At 43.2% G+C, this 14,636-nt stretch overlaps 1 protein-coding gene across 1 annotated transcript; it reads right to left on the bottom strand.

Annotated features, from left to right (window-relative positions):
* Positions 1 to 11,397: 11,397 nt before the first annotated feature.
* Positions 11,398 to 13,776, bottom strand: LOC147442755 (uncharacterized). The gene is made up of 7 exons (XM_086529420.1): positions 13,109 to 13,776; positions 12,867 to 12,924; positions 12,732 to 12,794; positions 12,466 to 12,654; positions 12,184 to 12,375; positions 11,972 to 12,112; positions 11,398 to 11,853 (listed from the first exon to the last, which is right to left on the bottom strand). The coding sequence occupies exons 1-7, from the start codon at positions 13,774 to 13,776 to the stop codon at positions 11,398 to 11,400; spliced, it is 1,767 nt and encodes a 588-aa protein (XP_086385546.1).
* Positions 13,777 to 14,636: the final 860 nt, after the last annotated feature.

The raw sequence follows: 14,636 nt of genomic DNA, 5'->3' as shown, positions 1-14,636 counted from the left end.
CATCATGAGGACCTTTTTTTGGGGCCACTTCACGTGGTGGCGAGATGCATTATTGGAAAAAAGCTGAGTGCCAGGTGTGCGAATGATGCAAAAAGGTGACAACTATGCACTGCGAGGTCAGTTTTTGGCCTGTTCGGGGTCCGTTTGAGGTCATCTAAAAGGCCAAGGGTGCCCAACTAAGAAGGCTAAGTGTGGGAACTGAAAAAACAGAGAGAAGACCAGAAAAAAACGTGGAGAAGAGAGGAGGAACAGCCGCAGGTGTGTTTTTGCCCATTTTGGAGCCTGTTTTGGCCCTAAACTGCTCATCCGAGGTCGGATTTGAGCACTTTGACATTGTAGACTGGGGTTTTGGGCCGTTCCGGACGCGATGGCGCTGTCCATTTTGCCAAATTCCTCACTCTTTTCCTGCTGTTTTTCTGTGTAAGTTTCTCCTATGAGCGAAGTTTCTGCTCTAGTTTGTGATTGTATCTGGTATCTTTTACCCATATTGTGTGAGCTGTTTGCCCCATTGGTGTTGGCCCAAGCTCATTTGTATCTAAACATCAGAAATTCTCCTCTTTTGAGCTGAGTTTTTTGGGTGTGTGTGTGTGTGTATGTGTGTGTCTGTGTGGAGTGGGCAAGTGGATAGTCTCTCTCCTCTCACTCCAGAGGTGTGTTCCCTGTCTCGGCCAGGTGTGTTGTGTAAGCCGAGTGGTGCCCCATAGTGTGTGTGTGTATCTTCCCAAGAGTGTGTGTCGGGTCGTTATAGAGGCGCTGTGTGTGTTTTCATCCCGCTCACAGCGTATGATGTGTTTTTGGTGATTTTGAACATTTTTCTGAAATTTTGACTATATAGGGTGTATAAGCACACCATTCCAAGCACAGATCTGCAAAAAATTCTTTATTCTAAGCAAATAAACATCATACACATATGATGTCTCTATCTCCAAATTAGAGGTCAAAAGTTACATCTGAGATCACAGAAGTGTTTGCTAGCATAAAAGAAGCCTAGTGTCAAAGTTGCAGCAAATTTGGGTCACATTTGATCAAGATACAAGCAAAAATCCTTGATCCTAAAACTGTTTTGAATGTTGTTTCAAGTGCATTTCACCAAAATTGCTTTAACTTTTGATAGACAACTCCAAATTGAGTCAGGTATAGCCAAGAGAAAAGCTTGCGGGCAATAGAGCTGAATTTTCCTAGGTTTCCCAAATCCAAACTTTTGGGCTACCCAAAACTAGTTTCTAGAGACCAAAAAAGTCACAAATTCTTGACTTTTAGGGACCTGACAAAGGGCAAAAATTGCTTATTAAGGACTATCTTGATAGTATTGAGTGAGCTGAAATTAAGAAAGCTAAGATCAACAGGATGGAAAGCCAATCTACCATTACTTTTGTATATATGACTAGATGTATGGGAAGCCAAGTTAAAAATGATGAAATGCCAATCTATTCACATTTTGACACAAGTCCAACTACATTGCTACCATGGTTGTACCCAGATGCAACCATAGAACATGAATTTTATAGAGGTGGACATTTGGTCAATGAAGGACCACAAATACCTCCACCAAACACAAGAATTCCTATAAGAATTCCAAAGAAGGATCCACCTGGATTCCCTTCTAGAGAAATAACGAGAGATGAAATTATCACAGAGAGGGTAGACATGCCTTCTCAAGGACCATATGTACCATCACCACCCCCTATAACTAACTCCTATCCAAATCAGAGAAGAACCTTGAGAAGATATGATATTGAGAGTGAGAGTGGCACATCTTCTCAGAGGAGCGATTCACCAAGAACCCAAACCACTATAAAGCCATAGGTATCTAGTGAGAAAATGAATCTTATAGAAGGAATAGCTCAGAGACTTGCTCCTCTAGTCAATTTGACCTCCAAGAACCTCTATGGTGCAAAATTGAGAGAAAATGGATAAACCATATGAGAGAAGAGTGTTACTATGGCATGGAATATGCTAGGGAGAGGTATGTACAACATGTTCCAATAGAAAATTCTCGACCTAGATACGTTACGGGGCATGTGCTATGTCAAGTAGGAGTTGCAAGAACACAACTTGTCTTCAGACAAAAACCTCCATGCCAGGTGCTAGATTGCCTACAAACATCAGATACACACAGATGATGGAAGCATCTAACAAACAGGCACTAGTACCATCTACCATATATTATAACAACCAAAGCGGGTACTGCCCTTCAAGGTGGAAGAATATGAGAGAAACACATGGATAGTTGAGGCCAGTACAACCTCCACCTATTGCGTTTAGACCTGAACAAAGAAGATACGAGATGGACGAAAGGACATTGTGATTTATTGCTAATAGAGGCTTAGCAAGGTCAGAGCCTCTTTAGATCCAAGAGGAGTTGTAACAAGTACCTCCTCAATCAGAGATAGATTGTCACAAAAGCTGTGGCAACCACTTGGTCAAACAATGTCTTCAAATGGAGATCACTTAAGTGAATGCCTATTGTCTTGACTGTGGTGTCATGCACTTGATCCCCGACGGTCCAAGAAACCCAAACCGAGTCATCAAGATCACAAAACCCAAACCAAATCATCAAGATCACAATGAATGTCTCAAGAATCGTTCAGCTACCCAATAGCTCGGAAAATGAAAACGCCATATCAGTTTAGGTAGTTACAAGAGCGCAAGCTCAAAAGGAAGATGAGGAAGAGCAAGAGAGAGAAAATGGAAACTGACGCGAGTCCAGAGATCAATGAGCCAAAAACCGATGCACTTATTCAAAAAACCAAGAGCAAACGGAACAGTTGGAAATCTTGAAAGGATAGGATGAAAGCACATAGGAAACGAGATAAAAAATCCCTATCTAAGAAGCTCACCCAAGCTAAAGAAAAGATAAGACAAAATGAGAGGGTTGCACCTTCTCTTACGTAGATGTCTCAACATCCAAAAGAACCATCAACACAAAGTGAGGCAAAAAGTGCTAGTATGGGAGGATCAATATTGGGCGACAAGGTTAATGAGCATTTAGATGAGCTCGAAAAAGCCTATGAAACATGGATTACAAACAACCAAACTTAAGAATAGAGGTGGATGACATATCCATATGTGGAACTAGAAAAGGACATGATTGAAATGTGCAAGAAAATGATTCATAAATCCCAAGCCTTACTAGAAACACAAGTTGGGAAACCTAAGGATGTGATCCCTGTACCACCTACACAAGTAATCCCACCAAGCCAAGAATGTAAAGAGCTTGATTCCAGTCACGAGCACGGAAAAAATCTCAAGGACCCCGCATTAGAACCAGGGTTAGTGTTGAATACCACGGATAGCTCTTCCGAGGGATTTCACATATCTATACCTGAGAGCTCTAAAGAAATAGATGGTCTTGATGAATTGTGGAAAGAAGTGAGAGAGGCCAATGAAGCGAGTGAGCTAAGTAGATGAGTAAACCAAACAAGTGATGGAAGAGGAGTGTCTCTTCCACCAATAGAGGAATTTGAGGTTGGATCTCAAATGAGTTTAGAAGTGGAGTCGTATTGGGGAGACAAAGGATCTGTACAGTCTACGGACAATCAACCCCATTAATTAAGAACACTACCTTCCTATATGGAAGAGTACGAGGCCAAGTCACATGTTATTGCAGTCCCATCACAGAGGCTGTCTCCCAATAAGGTCATTGATTTTAAAGGGTTGATAGACATTTTGTCAACACCAGCCACTTGTACAATAGCATTAGCCGATTTTCTCAGAATACGACCAAGCATGTGGGCTACTGTGGGAAAATTTCTAGAGAAATTTGGTGTTAAAAAACCAATGACTCAAATCGAGGAAGGGATCAAAGAGTTTGAAATGCCTCAGCTAAATACTAGAACACTGCCGTTAAACAAGGCCGGAGAGTATTATGAGGGAGAATATGGGAACACCACTCTTCCTGTGGAATTTCAAGGTGTAAAAACCATAGCAATCCTTGATAGTGGAGTCGATGTTTCCATTGCAACAAAAGAGGCATGGAAAACATGGAGAAAACAAGCTGTGAGGGCTACAAGGATGAAAAAAAAACTTGCAAACGGACAAATGGAAAGGCCCATAGGACTGTTAGAAAAAGCAGTTGTTATTCTTGTGGAATTGAATATGAGAAAACCTTTGCTATTGTTGACGTTGGCAAGAAGAACAACTATGACATCATTCTAGGAAGGCCATTCATGAGACAATTGAACATGGTCTAAGACTAGGGATATGACTATATCTACCTGAGACATATGGAAATCACGACAAGGAAAAATCTGAAGGACCATAGTTATAGGGATGTGACGAGAACACCTATGGAGGAGTTTGATTCCGCTACTGTAGCAGGATCATAACTTCCAGCATGGTTGGGTAAACCAAAAGAGTTGTGGATGAGTGGAGCTTTGCAATGCGGAAGCTTAACACGAGAGGAAGGAATACTAGAAGGGGTAATTGAAGATGACTATTATATCCCATAACCTTTTCCTGAGGAATAATTAAAGCCACTTGAATGGGAACACACCTTGGCTACTTTGGATGTGTGTGCTATTCAAGAAAGTCCAATAACGAAGTTTTGTGATAAAGATGTCTATGATGTTGTTCCTTATTTTACAGTGAGTGTAATCTGGGAAAATGAAGCCGAAGAAGAAGACGAGTTCTATGACTCTATAGAACACTTGGAGATTCAAGAAGATACCAACAATGGAAATCCAGACAACCCAGAAGGTGACGTAAACAACACTTTAACAAATGCACGGTTTTATGATTTTCTAGATCAAAAACCCAGAAACCAATGTCATTGCTACAAAAATAAAGTGCATAAAAAATGGAATCCAAAATCCTCAGTGGAAATGCAACTGCAAAAAGCACCCTCACATGTGACTCCTATATATGAAGAAATGACTCAGCCAAGAAGAACACATCCATGTCAACAAGCTACAAATGCTCTAATCAGGTGGATACCAAAGTCATCCCAAAAACGACAACCCAAGAGTAAGCAAACAGTCAAGAAGACAAAGATCTCTGATGAACAATCACAGGACCCAATGCCAACAGAAAAACAGTCAAAGCTTGCAAGAGAATCTAGGACAAATGCAAAGTCAAAAGCTTTTGAAAATCAAATTTGGGTTCCAAAGAAGTTGACTCAAGCACAAAGAGCTCAGGAGTTGATTTGGATCCCAAAACGATTAAATTGTCAACTCCCAAACTCTGAATCCCATCCTCAACCAAGCATACAAGATTTGAAGCAAAGAACAATGAAGACTCACACAAAGACAAGGTGGATCCCAAAGAAGTCTCTTCAAACACAAATGAAGCAGGGACAAGTATGGGCTCCCAAATGAGTAGCAACAATGAAACAGCCAGTAATCACAAATAGCTGGGTCCCAAAGGAAACCAATAGAACTATTGTTTCTGCACTGCCGCTTGAGTTCTTTCAATTTCTCCCATAGCTACAGTACAATTAGAAGAGAACCCACTCTGAGGAACAATGCCAAATACAACAACCAACCATAGGGCTATACTTTCAAAGAAGCATCAAACAGATAAGTAAGCCTTCAAAAAATCTCTACAATCTTCAATCAAGCAAACGACACAGGAGCTTCAAAGAACATCACGTTGCTTAGAATAGGAAGCCTCGCGAGCAAATGCCAATGAGAAAATTGCTTATACCCACATCTTGCACATCATAAATTCCTCCATGCATTGATTCTGTATGCATAATAGGGCTACATGAGAAGACTTGCATAGAACAATTTTTGAATGCCCAATCACAACACATACCCTTGGCGATACCTGTCGTCAAGGAGGACTCCAAATAGGGGCGGGGGAGCCATTCTAAATGCGAACCTAATATATGAATGTAAGAGGGAAATGTTTTGTGACTTGTATTGAATTTTTGTGTTTGATTGTGATGATTTTTTGACAAAATTCAGAGTATATGCCCTCATAAGAGAATTACAAGAGGAGTATGGGGACAAAAGCCATATATGAGCCCCTAGGGACATTGTATAGTGTACATAGTGTTAGAGTTCTATTAGGATGATTTTGCTTTTTTAGTTGAGTTTATTTTTTGTTTTATTTTGATCTTTTTGAGATTTTTAGAAAAAAAGGCAAGAAAAACTTATAATCCAGATGAAGAAAAGACTAAAGAGATGTCGAGCAGTACAAAGAGAAGAAGGTACACGAAAATGATGACACTTCACAACGTATGTCTCAAAAGAAATATGCACAAGGCTAGAATGTTAGAGGTAAGAAAGAATGTTGATCAGCCTTCAACAACAACATGAGGCCAAAAATGAGTGAGAATGGTCATAAAAATCCGGGATGGAGTACAAGGACAAAGAAATTCGGTGATGCAACTAAACGAAAGTAGCCATGATGTGTAAAGTTGCCATCAACCACTTCATGCGACTACAAGGATGTATAGAGGAAGTAGATCGTTAAAATATAATTTTCTATCTTGTATGTGACTTAATGAAGCCTAACAAACAAAAGGGGGGAAAATGACAGCTTAGTCATCTCTTCTGATAGATGTTTGCAAGAGAAACCAGGGATCAAAAGCCCAATTCTGATCATCATCATTGGTTCTATATGTATTTGGTAGCCATAAGGTGCGAGACATATCAGTCATTTCCAAGATTAAAATCCAAAAAGTTAGCTTTGAAAGCCAAATACAAGTCAGTCAAGCCAAATTTTATCAGGAGGCTATGCATAGAATGTACAAGTTAAGGGTTTTTTTTTTAAAAAAAAGAACCCCTAGCCAGCCACAGGTGCAATTTTTTCAAATCTAAAGCCATGATAGCCACCTACATACCTTGTACATCATGTATATGAATTTTGGGGTCAAAGGGACAGTGATAGCTCATTGATCACGAATGATGTCAGATAAAGCCCTTTTGTATTGAGTTACTAACTTGGGGAATTAACTGGGGTTTGTCAGGCTTTAATTAATTCATGTATCAAGTAGAAGTAGTATAATGATTTACAGAGCACACAAAAGCTAACAGTGGCAAATGTGACTTTGATCACCTTGATGCAGGAACAAAGGAGTCACCAACAAAGAAGCACAAACACAAGTGGTCAACAAAACCAACCTTCACAGGGTTGTCCTTGATGAAGCAGATTGAATGATGAACATGGGTTTGGAACCTCAAATCAGAAAAATTATCTCTCTAATTCGGCCTCACAAACAGACTTCGTGTTGAAGTGCAACTCGGCCTAAAGAAGTTGAAGGTTCCGCCAGACAATTTCTACAGAATCCTTACAAAGTTAACATTGGCTCACAATATCAGAAAGCCAATCACTCAATTCTACAAATTGTAGAAGTTGTTTATGAGAATCACAAATACTTAGAAGTGACATATTTGCTAGAGCAAGTGCTAGATGAAGCTTTCTCTATCCATGTTGTTAAGAGTCGTGCTAAACGAGATTGGGTTCTTTCCGAATGTAGCTCTAGGAATAGACCTATAATGACATAAACAAATACTGCATCTGAGCATGGATGTGAAGAACATAAAGTTCGTCATCAGTTATGATTTTCGTGAATCATGTGAATACTATGTACATTGGATTGGAAGAACAGGACTAGCTCATGCACATGCTACAACCTATACTTTCTTCACGACAACACAGATCACACTGATATTGACAACCGGGTCATATCAGGGACGACATGAATGCGGAGGGGGGGAGTGTTGACCAGCAGGTGGTTAAAACATCATTTGTAATAAGTAGCTAGTCTAGTTGCAGAAGCCGGGGTGCAATGGCACTTCCAGATTGTACCTACAAAGCCATTTTACCCCTTAAACCCTATATTTGTTTAACCTAAGGTAGCCTTTGTACATAAGGTACCTAGGTCATTTTTGCAAGGAGAACTCAGTCATAATCAAGTTTTAGCCCTATCGTCTACTCTGTGTGAGAGAGGAAGAGAGTGAGCATGAGCATCATCATGACAACTCCCCGCTCATTCATCACATTGTGGATCTGATGTTACCATCACGCTAGCCTTGGAAAGAACTACGCGACAACGCCAAACATTCCTCGCGGAACAGAGCGAACACGCTCACGCATCTACGAGCTACTTGTGGCTATAAGTATATCAAATGATGTCTATTTTTTTGCGTGCAAGTACTCGTTAGAATCGTGGCGACATAAGCTACACATAGGTACTCATAGATTTCAGTTTCTGGCACTTTGAAAATATTGCTCTATCTTTATACGCATTTTCCGCAAATGGGCTTAGAGCTAGGATTTTGAGTGTAGAGGCTTTGGTACAGGTGTTTCCTAGTGAGGGCATGGTGTTCCTTAACTTTCGTAAGATTCTAGCATGATTTGTTGGGTTTCCTTCCGTTTGTGTGTATGTGGGTAGATGGTCTAGTTGAGACTAGTGAGACTCTAGGTTGTGATTTAGTTGGTCTTCCAGAGTGTTGTATGTGTAGTATCGTCTTAGCCAAATTGTACTACTGTTGAGCAGCCTGCTGTTGTTGCATGTAAGCAGCAAACTGCTGCATCATTTGCTGCATGGAAGCCTCTTGCGGTGTCGACATCCTTGTTCACCACACTTCTCACCCCGGCTCATTTCACGTCGGGTTTACCAAGAATGTCGGGGGATAATTGTGCAAAAGGTGAGCCCGGAAGGCACCAGGGCCCTAGCTGTGAGAGGTGCGGGGAAAGAGGTACAACAGGCACAATTAACGACAACAATGTTCAAAACAAACAATTCGCCTAATTCTATCCATGATTAATCAATCACTAATGGAGGCTTAATGCTCCTTACAAGATGAAACCTGGCTCAATCGAGGGGCTAAACAAGAAAAGTGATAATGACTTGCTTTACTCCCTCCTGCTGCTTCGAGGTCGAGAGGGAGGGAGCCTGATCCTCTCTTCAACTATGGATTTGGGAGGTTTCTCCATAAGATTATTACGCATTATCGATGGTTTGCTTCGTGATCTGAATGGCTAATGAGGTTTAGAAGCTCGGCTTGGCATAAGGATAATAGGAATTTAGGCTTAAGCTTGTTTAATGAAGGTGAGGCTTGGCCTAGAGAGCTTAGAGAGGTTTGGATTATGGGATTGGAGAGGTTTGTCTTATGAGCTTGGGCTTAGAGTAGGTTTAGGATGGCTTATGAGGTTAAGAGCGGTTAATGAGAGCTTAAGAGCTTTTAATAAGAGCTTAAGAGCTTTGGAGCTTTGGCCTCTTCTTTGTGTGAGAGAGAGAGAGAGAGAGAGAGAGAGAGAGAGAGAGAGTTCAATGATATAAGGAGAGCATAAAAATAACCACACGATCCCCTTTGTAGATCCCCTCCTTCTCTTTTATACTTGCATGAATTCTCACTTGCTAAAAAAAGCTTAGGCACCCATTAGCGACGTCACTAATGGGTCCCCCCCCTTGGTGACATGGCAGGCGGTGGAGAGGGGGAATGGGGAACACACCCGACACACAAACAACAGTGCCTCCTATAGCTCAGGGCATACACTGCACCCCTGTCCTCTCGAAAACACCTTCAAGAAAGACGATTCACACTAGCAAGGCTTTGCTTGCACTTCGCCCAACACACACATGCTGCACAATCCTCGGACAATGATCACACCGATTTGGCCCACTTTCCGTACTTCCACAACTCAACACCTCTCTCTCTTTCTCTCTCACACACACGGGGGCCCCGGGAGGGAGCACACGCTCACACACACCGGCACCAGACACCTGGGAGATGACCAAGGAAGAAAGGGGGGAAGGGGGGAGAGACGACACCAAAAAAAATCGGCAATAACAGCTTCTTTACACACCATCTACCAAACTCGTGTGGCCTGCTCTTGGTCGCACTATAACCATCACGACTTCATACCGAGGGGCACACACCTCTCTTCAAACTCGCATCCGTTGGCACATCCTCGACGAAAAATCCACTCTGGCTTCGCTTCAAAAACATCTTTTCCTCTTGGTAGTTTTCGTTGTGACCGCCTCTCTTGCAAAGCCTTCGCTTCTTTGAACCGCGTCACAGACCAAACATGCTAGCTTCCGATTGCCGAGTGCGAGAGCATGAAGTTCTCTCTCCTTCCTTAAGCCCCCAAATGAAAACCTACTCCAAAACGCTGCCCTCCATTCTTTTCTTTCTTTCCCTTTAACCCAAGAAGGGCTATTTGCCTCTTGTGTCTCCTCCTAGTTTTTTTTCCTTCTTTTGTAATTTGGCCCTTAACCTTTTTAGTCTCAAGTTTCTTTTTTTCCTTTTTTAAGCTCCAGCCACCCCTTTCCTTTTTCACTTACAAAACAAAGGGAGCTCTTGCCTTTTAACTCACGTGCGTCGGTGCTTTTATGTGCTTGAATTCACCAAATGAGTTTTATCGGCTACACCGCATGGGAACTTCACCGACTAATTTCCAATTCCAGCTCTTTTCCACCACTCAATGTCACGCTAGCTTCGGACAATACATCCAAAAAAGGGAAAAAACTGAGTTTACCCTTGCCACAATATCCTACTGCCAAGCCGCAAAGCCCGGATGGAAGTTTGCATCGCCGACTTGCTTCAACACAATTACCATCACTTCTCAACTCTTCCAGGCTCGCAATCCGAGGCAACCCAAAACGGAAAAAATCATCTGTGGCCTTTTACTGCCCACGGCTCCCAACTTCATCTCGCCGTATTTGACTGACCAAGTATCCTATGGACGTGCGGTCGACTCGTGCTGACTCCACATAGCGCACGCTATTATCGAGAACCTTGGCGAGGCCCAAAACATGCAAGATGGCACATCCTTCAAATGCGGCCAAGTGGGCTCAGACCCGACCCCCAAAAAATCTTCAAACGGCCATAACTTTCTATCCATAGCTCCGATTCGCAATCTGAGAAGACATGCATGCTCCGTAGCTCGAGCTTTACACGTGTATCCATTGATCCCATTTTTTTGCCACCTGTTTGTACCTGCCCCATCCGGCGGGACTTGCGAAGCCTTCCATCTTTGGATTGGCATATCTTTCACACAGAAACTCCGCTTGACGAGCTGTCTGGACCAGCTTCTACAGCATCTTGAACACCACATTTCGGGGCACATTCCACGCATCTCGAACACTTGATGTGCCGTCCCAATTAGCCCACTTCGGAGGCCCCCCTGTTCTTAAAAACCCCTTTAAGCACGCATTTCCGTTGCCACTATCCTACTGAGGTCTCCCACACTGGCTTTAGCCCTTTACCATGCACCTGTTAGCACCCTTTGCATTGCATAGCACACTTTATAGCGCGGACCAAATTTGGTTGCACCATCATTGCCCACCCCCCTGTTGAACATTCATGTTCAACCCAAACTAGATTTATTGAACGTGAAACTTGCCACACGCTGCAAACACTGAACTTCACTGGAAAACACACCACCATATGTACAGTATGTATAATATGTACAAAATTGCATGTCTGTTACTCTTGATTCCCTTCAAGTGGGTTGCCCAACCCCCCTGGTCACCATTTGATGCACATCGAGCACCACTCCCCTATCAAAGTACAGCTTGAGCCGTACACCATTTACCCTGTGCCTGAGAAGCTTACCATTGGCTCTCACCAACTGATAGGTCCCATTCGAAAAGGCCTTTTTCACTTTGTATGGACCCGTCCACTTCTTTTTAAACTTCTTCTGGAAGGTGAAGTCTAAGTAGCTCTCATACTTCATTACCAGGTCCCCTTCTTCTATCTTTTTCTCTGGCAGACTCTCATTGACTTTGGCCATTCTCCCTTCCCGTTGCTTCACATAGTAGTCGGCTGCTGCCTCTCTATCCATCTGCAATGCCTCAAGACTGACAATCCTATCATGTAAGACTGCTTGTGGAGTGGCATTGATGCGCCACATACCTTTTAAAGCACCCAACTGTGCATGCACTGGCAACAGTGCCTCCTTAACATAAACCAACTCAAATGGAGTAAAGTTGGTCGCCACTTTGTAGGAAGTCTTGTAGGCCTATAGACACTTCTCTAAATTGATTTCCCATTCTGTCTCCTGCTTATATACATACTTCGTGAGCATTTTTATGATTTGTCCATTGGCACTCTCCACAAGACCCTTGCATTGGGGATGATAAGGCGAGGAAAACCGATGTTGAATCTTTAGATTTTCCACCAATGCCTGCATAAGCTTGCTTCTGAATCCTTGCCTTCTATCAGAAATGAGTACCCACGACACTCCGAAACGGCAACAAATGTTATTGAAAACAAAGTGGGCCACAACCTGTGCATTCACTTCCTTCACAGCTTTGGCCTCGACCCACCTTGTGAGGTAGTCGATGGCAACCACGACATACTTCTTACCAGTTGTAGACTTAGGGTGTGGACCGATGGCATCCAAACCCCATTTTTCGAAAGCATTCTGAGCAATAATTTCTCCCTGTGACTCAGCTGTCAAACGCCTCTCTCCTATAGCCTGACATTCATTGCAGGTCTTGCACCAATAGTGCACATCCTTCACTACTGAAGGCCACCAAAAACCCTCTCTCAACACTGGAAACAGTACTTGACCTTTTCCCTGGTGTCCGCTCTCCTCATGACATTGCTCCACCACCAAGTTAATCTCTTCTTTATAGAGCACTCTCCTCACCACCCCGTCTCTGCCGTAAGTCATTAGGTCTTCACCTACTAGTGTAAATTTGCGAGCTTTCTGAACTACCCTCCTCCTTTGCAGTTTAGACAAACCTTGAGGACACTGCCCGGTACTCAAGAAATCTTCCACCTTCTTCAATGACTCCCTACCTGTGTATGTGGCTGGGGCCACATATATACCTGCACCTTACTGCTTGCTAGTTGGTCTGGCTCCTGGTTGTGCTCCCTCTTCACATGCTTGAACTGAATTTCTCTAAAGAATTTCAACAACTTCTTGATGGCAAAGAATCAATGCTTTAAGAAATCTCGTTTTACCTGCCATTGGCCTAGCAGTTGCTTGATGACCAATAACGCATCACCATTGACCACCAACCTAGAAATGCCAAACTTGACGCATTGTTTCAAACCTAGATGGAGGGCGAGATATTCTGCTTCATTGTTGGTATGAACATCCTCCAAATCATAGGCTTTTGAGAAGATTACCCTGCCGCTGCGAATCGTGTATCACCACACCTCCACCAGCTTTCTTTATCACCCTCCTATCTGCACCATCAAACCACATGGTAAAAGCTCTAATCAGGTCGGGCTCCTCTTTGGCTTCATCTCGTACCACTCTTGGATAAATCGGCAAATCTACGGCGTTGCTGACCAAAATATCCGCCAAATGGGACCGACTTGTGTGGTCAATTTTGAACTCAAACTTGAATTCCTGCAACTCTATCACCCACTTCATGATCTGCTTCCCTGGCTTCAAGTGTAGTACTATTTCCGGCAATAGATTGTTAACCGTCAACACATAAAACTTACGCACAATGAGGTGCACTTTGAACTTTCTACAAGCGAAAACCAATGCCATAACCCACTTCTCCGCCTCAGTGTAAGCCACTTCTCCAGGACTTATCACCCTGCTTTCAAAGTAGATAGGCTTATAGCTCCTTCCTACCTTCTGGAGTGACACCGCCCCAATAGCCACAGTACCTACCGTCATCGACACATAGAAATCATCCTCTTGGCTTGGAGGGCACACAACTGGCAGCTGACACAATATTTCTTTCACTCTGTCAAAAGCTTCTTGAGCATCTTCATCCCATTCAAAGCCATGCACCTGTCGAGCCCACTTTTGGAGAGGATACACATACTGTGACAACATCCAGAAAAAATGCGACAAGTACTTTAGCTTATATACAAAGGAGGCCAAGTCTTGCGCACTAGAGGGAGGCTCCATTAAGACTAGCGCCTTGACCTTCACTGGATCTGCTTCAATCCCATTTTGTGGCACCACATGACCTAGCAACTGTGCTCGAGGTTGTGCTAGCTTGCACTTCTTAGGGTTTAATTGACCTCCTTCTTCGTCCAGCCTTTGAAAACATAGCCGGAGGTTTGACAAATGATCCGCCCTTGAGCTATAGCACCCAATGTCATCCATGAAAACCCTAATGAATGTGCCCAAGTAGGGACCAAACACCCTATCCATCCAGTCTTGGAAGGTGGCGTAGGCATTCACTAAACCAAATGGCATCCTGCGATAGGCAAAGCATCCCCATGGAGAGATAAATGTCGTCTTCAGCTAGTCTTCAAGAGAAATCCCTATCTGAAAGTACCATCAAAATCCATCCATGATAGAGTACCTCCCATGACCGGCCACCTGATTTAAGATTTCATCTTGAAACGGCAGCGGGTAGTGGTTTCTCTTGGTTGCCGCATTTAATGGCTTGTAATCGACGCACACCCGCCATTTTCCATTCTTCTTAGGGGTCATAACCACTGGAGAAACCCACTCCGACTCCTTCACGGGGTATATGATACCTACATCTAACAACTGGTTAATCACCCCTGTCCTCTCGAAAACACCTTCAAAAAAGACGATTCACACTAGCAAGGCCTCGCTTGCACTTCGCCCAACACACACACGCTGCAAAATCCTCGCACAGTGATCACACCGATTTGGCCCACTTTCCGCACTTCCACAACTCAACACCTCTCTCTCTTTCTCTCTCACACACACAAGGGGCCCGGGGGGGTGCACACGCTCACACACACCGGCACCACACACTTGGGAGATGACCAAGGAAGAAAGGGGGGAAG

Source organism: Adiantum capillus-veneris, chromosome 14, assembly GCF_014529385.1.
Source record: "Adiantum capillus-veneris isolate H3 chromosome 14, ASM1452938v2, whole genome shotgun sequence".
Lineage (NCBI taxonomy): Eukaryota > Viridiplantae > Streptophyta > Polypodiopsida > Polypodiales > Pteridaceae > Adiantum > Adiantum capillus-veneris.
This window is presented reverse-complemented; position numbering and strand designations above follow the sequence as displayed.

Excerpts from the sequence above, each read along its gene's own strand:
- LOC147442755 (XM_086529420.1), bottom strand. The coding sequence starts at position 13,776 with ATGGAGCCTCCCTCTAGTGCGCAAGACTTGGCCTCCTTTGTATATAAG. Across the intron at positions 12,655-12,731 it reads TAGCAAGCAGTAAGGTGCAG|TGTCCTCAAGGTTTGTCTAA; the intron begins GTATATATGTGG and ends AGTACCGGGCAG. Across the intron at positions 11,854-11,971 it reads ATCATAAAAATGCTCACGAA|GAGGCACTGTTGCCAGTGCA; the intron begins GTATGTATATAA and ends GTTTATGTTAAG.